We start from the raw sequence: 20,527 nt of genomic DNA, 5'->3' as shown, positions 1-20,527 counted from the left end.
ATATCATAAAACGTTTGCACATATAGTTAAATTATTAGTTGTTTTTCAGGAAGTTAAAAAAAACACTTGAATTACTTATCCAGTCTCTCGAAATAAAGTTATTTTTCAAACAATGCAACAAACGTCGGGCAATGTGTTTTTTTTATCCAACATTGACAGCCACATCTTAAATCTTGTCAGTCAGCTCTTTTTTCTCTATTTGAATTGTGGCGATTCAAACAACCTGGGATAACAAGTGGTCTCAAAGTCATCGAGCTCACAGAGCTTCAACAACAGACAACAATTCCCTTAGTCCTTCCTTAGTCTTCCTGAAATTGTCGGATTATGAGTGAATAAAAGCATCTTATTAAAAACACGTTTGCATTTGTTTTGGAGCTATATTATGTATTTTTCATATGTAAGATATAATGATGTGTTCCCGCTTACACATCGCACGACTTTAAAAGCTAGAAAAACAGGTTTCGATTCACATTATCTGGCGAGCATTGTTTTGTCAAAGGACAGCACAAAAAAACAGACAATACACAGGGGGGGAGGGCAAGCGAGAGAGAGTTTTTTGCCCTCTGTCAAAAAAAACCAAATCACCCGGGTCAGAGACCCTGGGGTGATCATTGTGTGGTACAGAGTGGAGCTCAGTCACTCCAAACAAGTAGTAAAGAGAGAAGAGTCAACAGTTGATTTAAGGACGCTCTGTCAAAGTGCAATGAAATACAATATTGTTGTTGTTGCTGTTATTGTTGTTTTTATCCTGTAAAGCGTTTTGAGAAGCCACCTTTAAAGGCGATATATAAAAGCGCTGATTCTTATGGAATGTATTCCGCGGGGATTCAAAATGTTTTTTTTTATCCAATTAAATAGCAGTATAACCTTTATGTGATATCACCTTAAGGACAGCACATACAAGGGTTAATTGCACAATGAACAGCGCCAAGAAATTTAAAAGAGTCTTCTTTAGGTGTGAGGGTAGGAGTAGGTCGCAGCAGGTATAATCAGCAAATTAGGAAAACAAAGAACAGGACAGGTGAGACGTGTATCCAGAGAGCGAGTGATCAGAAAAAGGGACAGCTGTTAAGCCCAGGTTTTCAACACAATTGTTTTAACTTGCTAATGCATCAGACACATTTCCTGGTGTCCTGGTATTAGCTCTTCGGTATGGTGTACGTTTTATCTGTACCATACCGTACAGTACATAGGTACAGAATTCAAGCTGCACCACTGTATCGCTTTGGTAAGGAGATGGACAATGGCCAAAATCACAAAGACTCTCTCACACCAAATAATGAAGATGAAAAGAAACGGGAAGTCAACACAGGACATTGTACAGCATTTGGCTTCAATGGACATCTTCGTTTCCGAAAGCACAGTGAGACGAAATTATAAAGGGGAGAGGAGGCAAAGAGAATCTAAACCGAGGACGATTCAAAGGTAAATAACTTTCTAAAAATACTTTTCTTGCATGTAAATACAACTACGCACTCTTTTTTTTCAAGTCCTATTGTGCGAGCTATCGACAATCTGACTGATGAAAATGATGAGCTACTGGCGATGCAAGTCCAAAGACGGCTATGGACTGACCTCAGTGCGACCGTTAGTCCGATATTGATAAGAAGAGTGCGCAGGAAGCAAGAAAAACCAACACATGCCCCATGATAAGGCTAAAAAACAAAGAGAAAAGACTCAAACAAGCGCTCCAAATGGATTGAACAGGGGGAGGCATTTCAGGATGTACTTTTCACTGACGAAACAACAGTGGCTCTGGAACAGTTTTCAACAATGTCATTTTGCAAGAAGGGGAGATATGTGGACAAGCCAAAGCCCAAACATCCACTGAAGGTTCACGTCTGGGGGGGTATATCTAGAAGAGGCCCGGGACCACTTCTTATTTTCGAAGGAATTATGGACCGTGAATTCTTCGAGGAAGTCGTGGTCACACAGCATGCCACCCCATATATCAGGGATCTCTTTGGATCAAGGCACCGTCTCTTTCAAGACATCGATCCGAAACACACAGCAGCAAGGGCGAGGCTTGTAGCAGAAGGAGTGAACTGGGTGAAAACTCCAGCCGAATCCCCAGATCTAAATCCGATAGAGATGGTTTGGTATTTGCTGAAAGACTACGTTCGGAAAACTGCTAAGCCCGTCACAAAGCAGGAACTGATCGATGCGATCTATAAATTCTGGGAGGAAGAACTGACCGAACAAAATTGTAACAATTTTATTAACAGGCTGTTTCGTGTTCTTCCTAGGATTGTTGACCGGGGCGGGGGACATTCGGGACTGTGAGTCTGAGAAACACAGTCTCATGTTTGTGGACAGTATGTCCACAAACAAAACATTCCTGTTAGACAAGAGGAATGTAAAAAAAAACAATTACTTTTTGTCAATGAAAACCTGTGTGTGTCTGTCTCTGCTGGATGTCTCTCTCTCTCTCTGCTGAATGAATAAAAGCATTTTATTAAAAATGCGTTTGTGTTTGTCTGGGTATTTACCTTGTAATCTGTGGTTTACATCTACTGTATTGCTTTGAGATACCACTTTTAAAGGTGATATGTAAAATAATGTTTTTTATTATTGTTATAGAGAAACATGATCAGATTTTCCCTGGTTTAGAAAAAAGATCTAAAGTGCTACACCTAACTTTCTTAATTCGATGTATTTAAAGCAGCGAACTACTGTAGGTGTAACATAAGATTCAGAAATACAATCGAGAATAGTTTTGTGGTGTTTGTATAGATGAAACGTTCCTAAGACATATAACGTAACAAAATTAAAGACGATTAAAATCTGTAATCTTTCCACTTGTACTGTATGTCATCGGAAAATACAAGAACTTTCTGCTTTGTGTAAGGATGGTATCAAAAAGTAATCTAAGTGGTGAGAAAGCTGTGCTCAATGTATTTAAGGGACGTAAAAGTAAAAGGAGATGCTTCATATTGCTATAAAGTTATAAATGCAGACTCTCCCTCGGTGCCGCGCCGGGTGTAAATATCTAAATATATATTCGTCCCGGGCAGAGGCCGAAGAGCTCCCGGCTGGGGTGCGCGGGGAAGAGCAGGACTGGAGTGAAAGTGGTCAGGGCGGGGTTTAGGTACGCCGGCTTCACTGTGGGACAGCCGCACTGGTCGGCAGTGAAGCAGGCGTACAGTCTGGGCAGGTATAGATTACACTTTTCTAAAACCTATTTGAAAAATAAAAACGATTACAATCTAATCCTTCCACGTTTGATCCCAGAATCCCAAGAAAAATAAATCTAAACGGGGAGAAAGCTATGCTGAACGTTTATTAAGATACTTCGAAGACAAAGATACCGTATCAATTTATGTTGCATTTGTCTGATTATGATTAAAAAAAACACATATAATTAAACACGTGTTTGCGATTTAAATCAAAACGCGATTTAAATCAATATAAATGTTTATATTGTAACGCATACTGTCCAGCCTCCATTTCTCTATAAAAATTTACTCTATTCCAAATCTATAATTTGTTGATATATAAATGTTAGGTTCCCTAAAGCTTTGTGATAGTTGACCCACCCAGGCAGCAAAAGATCAGCTGCACTGGTAAGATGTGACACTGAAGATATGATTATTAACCTTTTAAATCTGAAGGGAGATCTGAAGGGATCCCCCCCCAACGCACACACCATAGAAGCAGGAAGCAGAAGCAGGGACCGTTGTCAGAAGGGAAGAAGGTGACTATTCATTGTTATCAAGAATGACTTAAATTCGATCATGTTGTGATATTTTGAAATATAAAAGTCAATTGATTGTCCATAATATTGCTATTCTATTTTTTTGAAGAAATGTTTGTTAAAAGAAAAGTCACAGCACCAGCTGGATTTGAACACACAACCCGTAAGTTGATAATCAAGCACGTGGACCAGTGGGCTACAAGGGAAGTTGCATGAAGAGAGAGGCGAAACAGCCCTGTGAAATTATGGAATGCTCTGTTAAAAGCAAGGGAGTTTTTATGTCCGTTGCAGTTCTTTTGCAACATGAATATAATTAAATCGTTATTAATTTCTTTAGATACGCGATTCCATATTATATTCCCTTTTAATCAAATTCTAAACGTATGCTTGTTGACTCCAGTATCACGTTAGTTAAAGACTTCGATGCTTAAAATAGTTAGGGAGAAATGGAATACTGGTGTGTATGTTTTCTTTAAAGTAACTAGACCAGCCATATACTGTATGTTTAAGTTCCAAAATTAATATCGTTTATGGCCTTCACACGTGTTACAGTATGCTCCTATTCTTTTTATGCTCAGGTACTAAGATTTCCCTTCAGTGGTAAAATTCCATATAAATATTCAATACTTAAATGGCCACAGTAAAGACATTAAATATTCATATACGTACTGTATACAGTACAGTTTGCATACGGTAATATGTTTATGTTCTAAATCAATCTCTTTTATGAGCATTTGAAAGGCATGGTGAATCGATTCTCAAAAATTGCTGTACTTTGCATGATTTACAAAGACAGTCAATGAAAAAAATAATGTGGACCAGGGTAATACTTTGAGTTTACAGCTTGTCCAAGGTCATTCATTATTAATACTATCAGTAATATCTTCTTTAAAGACTTTGATGGCGACAGCTCAAACATGAGAGTTTGAGCTTTATTAGCTCCACCTTGCGGAAATTCCGGATACTATTATTTTACTTGCGGTATTATAGGAGAATTTACGGTAACTAGCGGTATGTACTGGTAACTCGCGGTAGACTGCTTAATGCGCACCGCAAAATAATGCGGTATCGTCTGCATTTTGAATGGCTGCATCTGTATACATACAAATTTGATTTAAGTTCTGTTGTAGACCTGTGTTCTCACACAGTAGAACTAGTTTTTATTCCTGCCATTGACAGTATTCATGTTTGTCAACTCATTCGTGTTCATTCATGTTGTCATGTTATCCATTTATACTTAAGGTGGATAGCTGCGTCAGCAGGTGTACGCTGTAAAGGAACAAGTAATAGATACCTTATTGATCCCGTGTGGGAAATTGCTGTGCAAAAGCAGCTTAGCACAGTCAACATAGAATAGTGTAATGAAACAATACAATTCATACAATACAGTCAGTGAAAAGTGCACTAAAAACGTTGCTCACAGTATAGAATATACAAAAAACAGAACAGTTCACAAAAAAGTTATAATGCACTTTATAAATATAAATATATAATATAAATATATAATATAATATATTATAAATATAAATATAAAATATTTAAATATAAAAATATATTGCACAAGTCCCTAGAATATATTATATTATATATTATATCTTGCCCCTGCCCAGACACATTGTGGATGAGTTGTACAGTCTTATGGCAGAAGGCAAGAATAACCTTCTGTAGTGCTCCATGTCGCACTGTGGTTGGAACAGCTTATTGCTGTACGTGGTTTTCATTCTCACAAGCATGTCATAGAGGGGATGGGCAACATTGTCCATGATGGTCATTAATTTGGACACCTATCTCCTCTCAGCCGCTACCTCCAGGGGGTTCAGGTCAGACCCAATGATAGAGTTTGCTCTTTTGATGAGCTTGCTCAGCCTGTTAGCATCCCCTGCTCTAATCCCAGAGCCCCAGCACACCACCACATAGAAAATGGCACTCACCACAACCAACTGATAGAACATATGGAGCATCTTACTACACATGTTAAAGGACTTGAGCCTCCTAAAGAAGTAAAGTTGTCTCTGACCCTCTTTGAAGATGGCCTAGGTGTTCATAGACCATTTCTAATTTATCGTCGATGTGCACTCCCATGTACTTGTATGAGTCCACTATTTCCAGGCCACCCCCATTGATGTAGAAAGGAGTAGGTTAAATACTCTTCCTCCTGAAATCTATCACCAGTCTCTTTTCTTTTCCTTTCAGCGTGGAATTAACCTTCACATGTTCCATTCCCTTCCAACTCATGCAATGCAGCTCCCTTCTTGAACTTCTTTAATACACATTATATTTGTCACAAAGGGTGGGGGTGTTAGGTCCCACTGTTTTTATTATTTGAAATAGGCTGTTTTGCTTTGGGGATGGGGCTGAATTTACAGTCGTCAGCAGTCTACTTCAATTCGTTCTTTGTTGGGTTTTGACATAAGGCAATCAGCAATCAAATGGCCTGTTTCATAAAAACACTAGTCATTCCTTGCATTCCGTGCATGTACTGTAGTCTTAAAACATGAACAAAAACTACTTTCCCAACATGCCACACGCACAAAGTGATATCCACAGATATGCCGAACCAAAAGCATACAATTAACTGAGGGTATACTGTATAAATATACTGTATATACAGTAAATATAGCATGATGCCGTATGATTTTAAAGACAGTATGTGTGAAATATATTTCAGCATGTATCCATAAAAAGGTTAAAACTTTGAAGTGTGATGGCAAATTGAACCAATTTTAAATAAAATTACCAATAGATCCGATACATAGATTAAATTTAATAAATAATAATAAATATTGTAATCTAACATTTACAAGAGAAAAATAAAGATAAAGTAATAACCCACTTCCTTTTTTAAATTATTTACTCAATAATCAATATAATTTCTATAGAGAATGTATTGATGAACAGATATTTTGTAGAATCTATCCAGGTCCAGATTTCACAGAAAACTTCTAGATTTTACTATGTAAATATTTATTGTCTCATTGGTTTGAAATTGATATACCTATCCAGTATATGAATTAACACAGTACGTTTAATAGTAATCTTGCTGAATGTGCAAAATGCACTGCCTGATTGTGCTGATAAATTATACAGTCTCGGTAAATTTAGATTTTCCCCAGAAGATAAAGTATAATCATGTTTATAAAATGTGATTGTTGATATCCTAACGTTTTTGTATGTTAGGCATCTTCATCAAACCCCTGCTCAATGTTTGATGAAAAAAGAAGTTGTTGCAACAGGAAATGTAAGTTAAATTTCTCTCTTCATGTCATCTCTCTCTTTATTGTCACATTTTAACACCACAGAATTCTTTATTGAAAACCAGTAGAAATCCCAACCAAAGATGATACCCTAGATTCTTTCAAGAAACCACTGAATGAAATTCTTGGATCAATAGGGTGCTAACACTTAGGATAGATGGGCTAAAAGGGTACAACAAAAAATATCTATTTTTTATATTTATATGTGAAAATCAAGCAACATTTAAATTTATTTTACTATTTTTGTATCTTTCTGGTGGTTTTTGTTGTTGTTGAGAAAATGAATCACTTGGGAGACACTGAACATTGCAAAATAAGCATCTGCTTTAGATTTCTTTTACCAACATAATGTGTGTGAGCCACAGGTACAGTATTCATAGCAGAACATTGGTGTCAGGTTGTGTTTTTTCTGCAATGTTTTTTTTTTGTCTGTTAATCACAATTCCTTACTTTGTCTCAAACCTGAGTCTGTGAGACCTTACTCATTTTGTTGCTAAACAGTGAGTTATTTTCTGAATTCTGCATGATTAATCTATAAACTTCTAAAGAGTTATTTTTTAAATATTAGTCATATAAGGTTAATATAGAGTCTGCTAGATCCATCTACTTCTCTCACATCATTGAAAATCACCATAACAACCCCAGACATTTTTTCTCCATCATCAAAAGCTTGCTAAAGCCAAACATTACCTGCCTGATCGCAACTTTGCAACATATTCTTAGATTTTTTTAGTTCTAAGATCCACAATATCACATTCTCTCCACTACGCATATCATTTCCATACCTCCTCCATCCTCATCCAACTTTTCTGGTTCCCTTATCTCCAGCTTCTCTTTTCTTGACTCAGCATCCCTCAATAAACTAGTTACACATATGAAACACACCACATCTATTTTAGATCTCATTCCCAACAATTTATTTCAGTCCTCTTTCTCTTCTCTCTGTCCCATTGTCCTCAATATTATACATGAATCCTTGAGCACTGGTATTGTACCAATGGTCCTCAAAACTGCTGTCATTACCCCCGAGCCAAAAAAGTTCAACATGGCTCTCAACAACCTTAACAATTTTTGCCCCATCTCCAACTTACGCTTTCTTCCAAAAATTCTAGAACATGCTGTCACACTTCAGTTACATAACCACCTCATGGCAAATAACCTTTTCGAACCCCTCCAATCTGGCTTCAGCCAACTTCACAGCACAGAAACTGCCCTGGTCAAAGTTACTAACGATCTTCAAATAGCTTCTGATTCTGGTTCTCTTTCTATACTCATCCTTCTTGATCTCAGTGCTGCTTTTGACACTGTTGACCATAACATCTTACTTTCTCGTCTTGAGACTGTGTTTGGAGTTTCTGACACTGCTCTCAAATGGTTCAAATCTTACCTCACTGATTGCTGTCACTTTGTCTCTCTTAATGGGTATAGGTCTGAAATTGGTCTTGTTAAGTCTGGTGTTCCTCAGGGCTCAATACTGGGCCCCTTTCTCTTCAGCATTTACATGTTTCCACTTGGTCAGCTTTTAAGATCACATGGCCTCAGCTATCATTTCTATGCTGATGATACTCAAATATACATCCATACCAAACCTGACACCGATGTGGCTGTCTCTATTCTATCTAATTGCATCTCTGACATAAAAATTTGGATGACTCAAAATTTGTGAAGTCATGCTTATTAGCATCCCCATCAACTTCGTAAAGCCAGTTAAGTAACCCTAGCTGTAGATGGTTCTGTGTTTGAGCTTCAATCTTAATTGAAGAACCTTGGGGTTATATTCGATTCTGGCTTAACATTCAACCCACATGTGCAGCATATTGTCAAAACATCTTTTTTTCACCTCAGAAATATCGCTAGGCTACGCCCTATGCTATCACTAACTGTGGCTGTAACTGTGGAATTGACTACTGTAATGTTCTACTCACTGGGGTATCTAAATCTACTTTGAATAAACTGCACTATGTCCAAAATTCAGCAGCCAGAATCCTGACCAGGTCTAGTGCAAATGATCACATTACTCCTATCCTAGAGTCCTTGCACTGGCTTTCTGTCAAATTCCATGTGGACTTTGAAATCCTCATGCTCACCTACAAGGCTCTTCATGGTATTGTGGAATTTTATCGAAGAAGAGCCAGGAGAGGTATTCTCATTCACTCAGTAAGGTCTTTATTCATATTGCAATATGGGAAAAAGCCATCACCCGTCTGTGCAGAGAAGTGAAAGCTGATTCAAAAGCAAGCAGGGAGAGCCCTTGTTGATGCAACACTTCAAGGACAAGCAAAGCAGTAATTTTCCATTACTTATAGGTTTTTGCTTTTAGTAAAGAAGACCAGTTATTCAAATAGTTTCTCATGCTCCCTTCTTCAAGCAGCAGAGATAAACATTATTAAAACATCTCGTGCCCTTGACGAGTTGGGTGCTATCACCCAACCCATACTTTGTTCTAAGTATCCAGCTGCTTCTGCAGCACAGCTCTGTCCGTAACAACATTTTTAGGACAAAACACCTTTTCTCAGTAACTTTCCATTACAATGGCTTGGCACCTCAGTACCTGTCTGAACTTTTATCATCCTACTCCCCACCTTGCAACCTTCGTTCTTCTAATTCTGGTCTCCTTACTGTCCCCCAACCCCGTGAACATTGTATGGGTGACAGGTCCTTCTTCTGTTACGCCTCCAAGCTCTGGAACTCTCTGCCCAAGGATATCAGAGAGTCACCTTCTCTAAACTCCTTCAAATCCAGACTCAAAATCTTCTTCTTTAGAAGAGCCTTTACATAACTGGTTCCATTCTTCACTCCTCTGCTTTTCTTAGTACCACCATCCACGGTCTCCTCTATATATTGTAATGGTGTTTTATCTTGTGTATTCTTTTTATTTATTGTTGTTGTCATTCTGTAAAGCACTTTGAGAAGCCACCTTTATAGGCGCTATATAAAATAAAGTTTATTATTATTATAAAGGGTCAAATGCAATGAACGAAAAGCAGCATACTAACTAGATTTCAACCTGTAGTTAACAAGAAGCTCTATGCTAAACTAATGTGCCACAATTGCAACAAAATGTATTTTATTAGTAATGGAGTTTAATGTTTGTCTTTATTAGTAGCTAGATGTATTACTAATGCATGTTGTAATAGAACTACTAATAATGTGCCTTTATTATATGATAGTGGATTTTTGGATATCCTGGGGAGTGAAAAGAACTGAAATAAAAGAAATACATGTTTAAATGAAGTGTAAGCTGAAAACACACATGCACACAGTTGAGCTTCATTACACTTTTTGTAAGAGTTGTCTAGCAATCTAAAACAGATTTTGTTCTGGTTCATGTACCATTATTTTTTTTATTTTTTATAACTGTTTTTAATCTGGTATGTGCAAATACATTCCTTTTAGCCATCTCAAAATGAAGCAGTTAAAAGTGATCAATAGAGTCTGTTTAAGCCATTTAAATGGTTATTGTCTTACAGTTGCCTTTGTTTCTTTACTTCAATACTTTGGAACCTTCTAAGGTAATGTTTAATATGTTTATATTTAACCATCAATACCTTTCCATTTAGGTGAAAAGATCAGTTATTATAAAGTACCTGCAGTCATTTGGGTGGTTCTGGGTTCTGTTGACTGTTGGTGCCTACATGGGTCAGAACCTGGTGTCTGTGGGTCAGAACTGGCTGCTGAGCACCTGGACCACTGAGGCTAAGCAGGTGCAGGACCAAAGTGAATGGAAAAAGCTGCGAGACTCACGATTGTTCCTCTACGGACTAATGGGCCTTATACAAGGTAAACTCCTTGGAAGACATGCTTTATGAGTATCACACCCAGACATCACAGGCTGTGATGAATCAAAATTGCAACCTTTTCACTGCAGAGAAATTGCAGACCTTGCATTTGATTTTGGGCATGTTTTCTGGTAGCTTCTTAATTCTTTCCAATGGCGAATAACCAAGAAAGAAAAAAATGGTTCCCAAGTGTTCCTTTTTTGTGAAATCTTAAAATTAAGTGTTTTCAGAAAGTGTTCTCTCTCCCCTCTGAACAAATCCAAAGAGTGTTGTGTTAGGAACAGAATTTTTAATGCATTGAAATGATATTTTCTTCCCTTGATTCACACAACATGTACAGATGCAGCCATTCAAAATGGGTGAGGTATTTCGCGGCATACCGCGACACGCCCACCGGGGTATCACGCGGTTCACGTGTGTCACGTGACTAACTATCCGGCGTCGCCTTGTAAAACCGCCAGGGGGAGCTTAACCTCTCATGTACAGCATTTGACCCTTTAATTTTGAACTGTGTATTACAGCATGTTAATCATCAGTCATTAAAATGTTGGTATATTTTATGAAAGCAAGATTGCTCAGTTGGACAAAAGTACACAACCTACCTTTATCAGAAATATTTATGCATCAAAGCCTTTACTGAAGATATTACTAATAGTATTAATAATGGATGACTTTGGACAAGCTGTATACTCAAAGTATAATTTCTTTAGCACATTTGTACAAGCACTTGGAATCTGTCCAAGCCATACTTTGTCAGGCATTTTGTTTTACTTCAACGGGCATAAAAACTTCCTTGCTTTTAACAGGGCGTTTCATAATTTCTAACTACGAAAATGATTTAAAATGCGACACCTATCATGAAAAGAAAAAAATACACACCAGGATTCCATTTCTCCCTAAACATTGTAAGCTTCGAAGTCTTTAACTAACGTGATACCGGAGTCAACAAGCATACTTTTAGAATTTGATTAAAAGGGAATATAATATGGAATCGCGTATCTCAAGAATTTAATAACGGTATGATTACATCCGTGTACTGCGGCAGGGCTGTGTAGGGCTGTTTCGCCTGCCTGTTCATGCGAGCTGTCTTGTAGCCTACTGGTCTAGGTGCGTGACTACCAGCTGGCAGGTTGTGTGTTCAAATCCAGCTGGTGCTGGACTTTTCATTTTTATTTATTTGTTTTTTAATCGCGTAACATAAACATATTACCGTATGCAAACTGTACTGTATACAGTATGTATATGTATATTTAATGTCTTAACTGTGCCCGTTTAATTGAATTTAAAAAAATTATTTAACACGAACATTAAGCTGTTTACATCTTCCGCCTGAGAACAGTCACCCGTTGCTACCAAACGCAGAATGGTGATTGGCTGACACCATCTGACACCCCTCTGATTGGAGAAAAAAGACGTGCTGGTTTGCTATACATACTGTACCAGGAAGAGGATTTCTTTCTATTCAAAACGTGTATTTTAAAAGTTTAAGAAGTAAAAACCTTACAGCGTACACAGATTTCTAAACTGATCAGGATCGTGATCTTTGTCTTATGCATAATAATGTTCACCGCTCTGTCCAGCAAATTAATAATAAACTTTATTTTATATAGCGTTTTAAACGAATAAGTTATTAGATTGCTCATAAACCTAATCACTTGCTTTTTCTTTTTATTTAGGCTCAGATTTCAACTATAGATCGTATTATTAATAACCATAATAACAACCAACCAACAAAAAGAACCATATAAACATAATGGTGGTGCTGGACCTTCCAGTTTTATTTATTTATTTTTTAATCGCGTAACATAAACATATTACCGTATGCAAACTGTACTGTATACATTATGTATATGTATATTTAATGTCTTAAGTGTGCCCGTTTAAGTATTGAATATTCATATCTAATTTTACCACTGAAGGGAAATCTTAACATAAACATACAGTATATGGCTGGTCTCGGTACTTTAAAGAAAAAAATACACACCGGTATTCCATTTCTCCCTAAACATTGTAAGCTTCGAAGTCTTTAACTAACGTGATACCGGAGTCAACAAGCATACTTTTAGAATTTGATTAAAAGGGAATATAATATGGAATCGCGTATCTCATGAAATTAATAACGATATAATTATATTCATGTTGCAAAAGAACTGCAATGGACATAAAAACTCCCTTGCATGGTTTCATTACGACCAGAATCGGTCTTGAGATATTTTTAACTTGATTTACAGTATTTGAGAGGTATGTCTTAACACCGATACTACAGTGCTTAAGTACTGCCAGGGCACCTCACCGTGTCAATGCGCGGTAAAACCCGTACCGCAGATTTCCACGTGCAGACTACTGCAAACTTCTGGTACGTAATTGGCTGGCTAGTGGTGCATTCATTGTTTGTGAAAAGATTGCTGCTTTTAATCTCTTTACTGTGGATGTTTGAATCTGCTTAATATTATATATTAATACGGAAATTTACAACTAAAGGGAAAGTTTGGTCGCAGACCATAAAAATAAAATTAAAAAATAAGAGGAGCATTACGTCCCTGAACGTCAAGGCTGGTATTGGTAGTTTAAGTAAAAAATGCAACTTTCTTCATAAACATTTTATGCATAAAAAAATTTCACTCTGTCACTTACTGTGGTTGTTTTGGAAAAGTCTTGACGTGCTCATCCTGACTATATAAAGTTAAGAGGAACATCATATAAGTATGTCAGTAATATGGGTTCAGGATCTTCTTAGGGCATAAGTATTTCTTCTAAAAAAGAAAAGCTCCTTCTTACAAAAATAAAATAGTAAATATTGTGTATTAACAATTATTTTTTTATTTTTTATATATATATTGCAATGTATTCATTGTTAAGTGATACTAATGTAAACTTAGGTCCTGTGAGTGTTTTGTTCAGTTGAGCAGTTTGAGGTGTTTTTGCATTGTTTGGAGTTCTCTGGTCCAATTGGTGACTAGCCTCAATGTACTGTGACTCCATGCTTTCTGATTGGTTAAGGGGGGAGAACATGACGAGGAAAGGGGGAGAGCAGGAAGTAGATAGAGAATGCGTGTGGTGTGGACGCAGAGTTCTTACTGCGGCTGTTCTCTAACAAACTGCCAAGAGAAAGAATATCCATTTCCATCCAGTTCCATTCCGTACCGACTGACCAGTAACCACTGTCACACGAACCCTACAGTTACATTAATAGTGAAATAAAAACGTAAATGAGCAAACTCATTTTGAATCCTGTCCACAGATTTAAAACCAGTTCAAACGGTTTTATTCAAATTCAGAATTATTTATTCAGTGGGGCAATTTTAACGCCTTAAAATGAAATTGTACATATTACATTATAATTATGATTGGGAATAACAAAGCAGCATTAAAAAGACTTCTGAATATATAATAATGTGTCTGATCATTATTAACAGCTGTTACGTCCCAGTGTGTGTTCTGTGCGTGTTTTTTCTGTTATTTCCACTCTGCTGACCCTTGATTGTTCTCCCTTCCCCATTGGCCCACCATTACACCACACTTTCAGTATGACGTCATCATCAATTAGCTCTCAGCCAATCAGAACACGTCTTATTTAGCATATAACATGGAGGTTTTCAGCAAGGAGAGGCCTTTCGTTTAACTTCGTTCCCGTTTGGTTTTCGCTTCGCTTTGCTTTGCTTCGCTTCGCTTCTGGTTATTGCTTCGGTTTCGTTTGTTAATTTGTTTTGCTTTGTGTGTGTGTATTTTTGTATAGCTTCGGCTTTGATGTTTTGTTGGTTTGTTGTTAGTTTCTTTGTACTTTTGTTTGTTTGTGTGTTCATCCTTGTTTTGCCATTACCTTGCCCCAGTGTTACATGTTCAACTTTTGTGTTCTTTTGTACCCTGCTCCTGTTGATTACTCTTGTTTTCCCTTATTTGTATTCCTGGTTCACTTGTGTTTTTGTGTGAACTTTTGTATATAATGTTAGTTTAGGTTGTTGGGTACACTTTACACACTTAATTTTGTACTAGTACACTACTTTAGTACGGGTGGGTGCCATTTCTCTTGTATGGTTTTGGGTAGTCAGTGCAGGTTAGCTAGGGTGTTGAAGACGCCGAAGACCCTGTGTTTCAGGTTTTCTTTTGTAGTCAGATTAGCTTTCCCTCACTGTCCTAGCCAGCTCCATTTTGTTTGTTATGTTCTTTTCTTTGGCACCACTCTAGTTCCTTACCCTTATCACGCTTCCTAGTACCTCACCAAAACCCACCTGCTTCCAAAAGAATTATCCTAAATGTAACACCCCTTTACCCCTAGACACTTGGGGTCGTAAAACAGCATTAATTTAACAATAATAATTCTTATTAAAATGCCTATTTATGAGATACAATGTTGCAGAACTCAATAACTTTGCAAAAGTGAAAGAGCCTTCAAACCACAGGCGTTTTAAAGATTGAAATGAAAGTTTAAAATTTCCACAGCTTTTATTTAAACAATATCTAGTACCTGGTTGCATTTTTAGAAACTTTCATTTGAATAAAGCGGAACGCTGGTGTAAGTGACATTAATAACAAAAGAAAGTATTATGCTACAAATTTTACATCATCCACTTTCTTCATAAACGTTTTATGCATCAGTCTTTCACTTGGTCACTTACTGTGGTTATTTTGAAAAAGTTTTGACGTGCTCATTCCAACTATATTAAGTTTATCTATTTTATGAAAAGCTTTTCTATTAATACTGGCACTCGTTATCGTAGTAAAAAACTTGTACATTTTATAATCCGCTTAATAGGGAATATAATTTAAAATTGCGAATCTAAAGAGATTAATAACCGTATTAATTTAAGGATCTAAATATATTTATATAGCTCTAAGAACTGTATTACCGCAGTCCTTCTCTTCCTCCCTGGCTACTTGCTCCCCTCTCCTACTAAACAAGCATTCTGTCTCTTCACAGTGATCTGTGAAGACCAGGCTTTCTAAACACCTCCTATTCCTTTACAGATGTCGTAAATGATACCCAAGGAAGGCTTCACAACTGACATGTGTTTTCCTTCTTCTCTTTTCAGCATGGAATAAACCTATTACTTATTCCTTTGCAGACCTTAAATTTAGATTGGATATCTCTGTAGGTTTCGGAACAGTTCAACGAAATAAACTGCAATATAGTGAGGTAGACAGATTTTAAATTCTTCAATCATATCAGTACACAACTTCTAAAAAGTTACTGGACCCGTTTCTCTCATCCAAAGGTCTGATTTTTTTTATTTCGAAACCTTGAATGGCATGGCCCAGGGACATAGTATAATACGAACAAACAAAAGAGCTGCTGGGTGACATGCAGTTGTGATGTACAGTTTACAGCCTCTGTTTTAAAAAGTTTTGGATTTATGTTAAGATCTGTATCTGTTGTAACTGGAAATACAATGATAAATATAATTTAGGGTCTACTGTTTAAAGTATCTTTTAAAGTCATGCAATGTCTAATTTAAGCAGGAACATGCATTCTTATTTTTTATTTTCTTAAAAAAATGTTTAAAAAATCAGCTTCCCACTTTCACATTGCTGTAACTATAGCAGAAATGTAGCATATTTGGAGGCTTCAGGTTCAGGATCTTTGATTTGTTTTTTGAAGTCAGTATTCTTCATTTGATTCATGCATGCTGCTATTATTAACAGTCTTTGTACTACAGGTATTACTGTACTATAGTTTGAATTATTGGTAATTGTGGTGTCCATCATGGCTTTGAGTTTAGCGTATTTTATTCAGAACAGTCTGAGAAATGTCGCAAAACAGACAGCGAGTTTTAGTCTCGGTTTACAGAGGACATACCGGATGTTAAACTGAGGAAGGCATTCAACCCTCACACCCACAAAGACAAAAGGGATTAAGCCGATAACAATCCATTCAAAAGGATGCAGTGTGTTAACACAAACTCTAATAGAGCCGCTTATGAGAGCGAGATACATTTTTGCTCAGTTACACAAGATCCAAAGAAAAGTCAGATTTTAAATTCTATAGATCCACAGATATACTGAAACAGTAGTGCATGCTACAGTGATCATATACTGTATAAATTTAGTGTATGTACATTAAGATACCATATGGTTTCAAAGTATATGTGAAATATGTTAATCAATTTACTAATCCAATCTATTTGAAAACATCTGGCTATGTAACAATATAGCCAAAAGGATCTCTGTAATGGTGCGGTGGCTGTGGCTAAGGATCTGCACCTCTGGCTGGAAGGTTACTGGTTCAAATCCTGCGGCCAGCAGGGGAATCCTACTCTGTTGGGTCCCTGAGAAAAAGCCATTTAATGTTGAACTGTAATCAACAAACAGCATTCTCAAATGTTCCTTTCGTATCCAAGTGTGAGAGGGCAGTGGCGACAGCATCCACTGCTGATCTCTTCTGGTGATATGCAAATTGCAGTGGTCCCAAGGAGTCAGGCAATGAAGAGGTGATGTATGTTTTGACCAACTGCTCAAAGCACTTCATGATAACTGATGTGAGTGCAACTGGGTGGTAGTCATTCAGGCAACTAACTCTGGGTTTCTTAGGAACAGGAACAATGGTTGTTTTATTAAAGCAGGAAAGAACTAAAGACTGAGCAAGAGAAAGATTGAATATGTCTGAGAAGACATCTGCCAGCTGGTCTGTACATGCCTTCAAAATACAACGCGAAATGACACGGTATAATGATGCATTTTAATGTGACACACCCACTGCGTTGTACTGCATCGTACCCCACTCGTTTTGAATGGCTGCATCTGTAGCTCATCAGGAAGAAAGGCAGACTGTTGTGTAATATAGCCGAGTTGCACTTTGTAGTCTGTAATGGTGTGTATTCCACTCCACATGTTCTGGGTGTTGCAGCCGTGATAATATGACTAATTTGACTCTATAGTTGTATTTAGCTATTTTGATGGCTTTTCTGAGGTTGTATCTGGATTTTTTATATCTATCCATGTTGCCAGAATTGAAAGAAGCCATCCAAGCTTTAAGCTTAGCGTGTATTTCGCCATTTACCCATGGTTTTTGATTTGGGTAAGTAAAACAGTAATCCTGGGGACCACGTCTTCAATGCATTTACTGATGTAGCCAGCAACATAATCTGCATACAGATTGATACTTTTTCTGGCAGCTTCATGGAAGATCTCCCAGTCAATGGTAGCAAAACAGTGGCTTAATATAAAATCTGATTCATTCGACCAGTGCTGAATGGTTCTTAATGCTGGGCTCTCCTGTTTAAGCTTCTGCTTGTAAACAGGAAGTAGCAGAATGGGTGTGTGTTCGAATTTGCTGAAAGGAGGTCGGGGGAGGGCTTTGCTACCATCCCGGAATGGAGTGTAAACATTATCCGACGTGTTTGGCGTCGGGCACTTGATATGTTGATTTAGATGAGACATTGTTTTCTTCAAGTTTGCAACATTGAAATCACCTGCTATGATGAAAGCCCCCTCAGGGTGTGTATTCTTATGTCTGTTTAAGTGTCCATGTACAGATCCAGCCATTCAAAATGAGCGAGGTATGCCCTGTTAAAATGGGGTAGACATAGCACAACCTACCGCATGTTTTTTGAAATAGGATAATAGTATCTGGAAGTACCTTTTAAAACCGTCAGGTGGAGCTAATAAAGTTAAACGTCTCATGTACAGCATTTGAGCTGTCTGCAGAAAATGCCCATTTTAGAATCCCTTTCACTGCTGAGGGACAATCTTTTTCAATTAAGAATTCAAGTTGTATACTTTTTAGACTTTTAACTATTTTACACTGTGTTTTACAGCACTTTTAACATTACACAGTCTATATATTTTTTAAAAGCAAGATTGCTCAGTTGGACAAAAGTACACAACCTTCCACCTTCTTCATAATTAATTTAAAGTCTTAACTTGTTTTTTTACAGTGGGTTCTGGTTTTAAATTAAGCTTATATTCTGTACTTCATAAAAAGTTATAATGTTTTATTTTTATCTAAGAATACATAGTAAAAAGGAGGAGACACTGAGCTCAGTATTACACAATGACCATTCTATAGAGCGGAGTGCGAATGGCACCAATCATGTCTGCATTTATCACTTAGTTTTTAAAATTAAGCAACGTAAACCATTATCTTTTTCCTCTAAGTCCCTTAATTAACTTTAAACAAAGCTTTCTCACATTTAGATTTCTTTTTTATACCATGGTTAAAGCATGAGCTTTTTGTACTTCCTAATGGCATCACATGTGGAAAGATTAGATTGTATTCATTTTTACTTTTTAAATACATTTATACAAATACCACAAAACTATTCTTGATTGTATTTCTGAATGTTATGGCACACTTAGTTCAACGTTTTAAATACATCTAAATAAGAAAGTCAGGTGTAAACATAAATGATTAGTAATCATTAATATTAAGATTAGCATAAATAAACTGTTGCACTTTTTCCGCATCTTGTAAAAATATTATTTTACAAATCATTGTTCAAATGTACATTAAATCAGAAAATAAGTAAAATACAAAATGAATAATGAAAAAATAGGGTCAAATATAATTTCAAATATTTTGCTAACAATCAACAATAATAATGGCACAGTGGTTAGTATGCCTTTTGTGTGTTTTTTCATAAATACAACAGTAGCACAGAGGCACAGTAGCTCAGAGGCATTCAAAATTAAATAATGCATGAAAATCTTTGAACTAGAAAGATGACTAAGTTATCCATCCATTTTTAATGGTGGCACAATGATTAGCTTTGCTTGCCATGCAGAGGCCCTAGGTTCATTTCCTGAGGTTTTGTATTGTGGAGTTTGCATGTTCTCTCTGGGTTCATGTGGGTTTTCTCCAGGTAATCTAATTTTGCTTTGCAGTCCAAAACATACTAGTAGGTTAATTGGTTTATTAGAATACTGACCCTTGTTTAAGTTTGTGTGTGTTTGTGTCAGTTTGTTTGCCCTGTGATGGATTGATACTATGTCCAGGGTATATTCTGCCTTGCATCCGTTTCTTGCCGGGATAGACTCCAGCTACTCTGTAAAGGATAAAGAGATTAGAAAATGGATGGAACTAAGGGCACTGTGTAAATACTGTATACACAGTGATAGAAACCCACTATGAGATGACAGGATCTCACTGAGGTTAAATTATTTTATAATTTAAGGAGTCAGCCTTTCCACTTCTCTGGATCTGATCAATCGAACTACCTATTTTCTGTGTTTTCCCTATCCTGCTTGATTTATAATTATTCTGAAAATCTCCTTGAAATGGGTGATTAATAAATACCAGTGTGTTTTCACTGTTAACATCTTGCACCAACTGTGTGATAAAATATACACTGAGCTCAACCTGACAGATGCTGAGTCCTTAGTCCATCCTGCTACCAGCATTGAATAAAAAATCATTAGATTTCAATATTTATATCTTTAGAAGTTCCATTAGTGACAAAGGCTAAATTACTTTCTTGGAAAAATGTATTTTATGTGTTGCAAAAAAATGACTTGCTTTAACAAAATATACAAATACTTTCTCCTAGCAATCTACCTGAATGCCCCACTGTTTGAGAAGCCTTCCATGAAACCACGTTTGCTTTTTATTCATATAAGGTCTCTCTTACTGAATTCCTCTGTTTTTCATGTGTGCTAAGTTTCTGACTATCCTAACAAACCTTCGTAGTCTCCCTACCAGAAATGCACTTGGTTATTTAAGCCCCTAACTCTCTGCCAAATTTTTTTTCAGGTTCACGTTCTTTTGTTACACTTTTCTGTGATTTTTGCTTTTGCAAGTGTTCCCACATCCCTCTTCTGCACTGTCTGGTCATGGCTTTTTTTCTGTTTGGTTATTTCAAGTAACACCT

General features: G+C 36.9%; 1 protein-coding gene across 4 annotated transcripts in view; it reads left to right on the top strand.

Moving 5' to 3' along the window:
* Positions 1-20,527, top strand: part of LOC102693938 (multidrug resistance-associated protein 1-like) — a 187,280-nt gene that overhangs the window by 109,027 nt on the left and 57,726 nt on the right. For all 4 annotated transcript variants that reach the window (XM_069190221.1, XM_069190220.1, XM_069190223.1 and 1 more), the window contains 2 exons: positions 6,872-6,932; positions 10,509-10,728. In XM_069190221.1, coding sequence (XP_069046322.1) covers positions 6,872-6,932; positions 10,509-10,728 — 281 coding nt within the window. The remainder of the gene's footprint in view (positions 1-6,871; positions 6,933-10,508; positions 10,729-20,527) is intronic.

The sequence above is a fragment of the Lepisosteus oculatus genome, chromosome 5 (assembly GCF_040954835.1).
Source record: "Lepisosteus oculatus isolate fLepOcu1 chromosome 5, fLepOcu1.hap2, whole genome shotgun sequence".
Classification (NCBI taxonomy): domain Eukaryota; kingdom Metazoa; phylum Chordata; class Actinopteri; order Semionotiformes; family Lepisosteidae; genus Lepisosteus; species Lepisosteus oculatus.
This window is presented reverse-complemented; position numbering and strand designations above follow the sequence as displayed.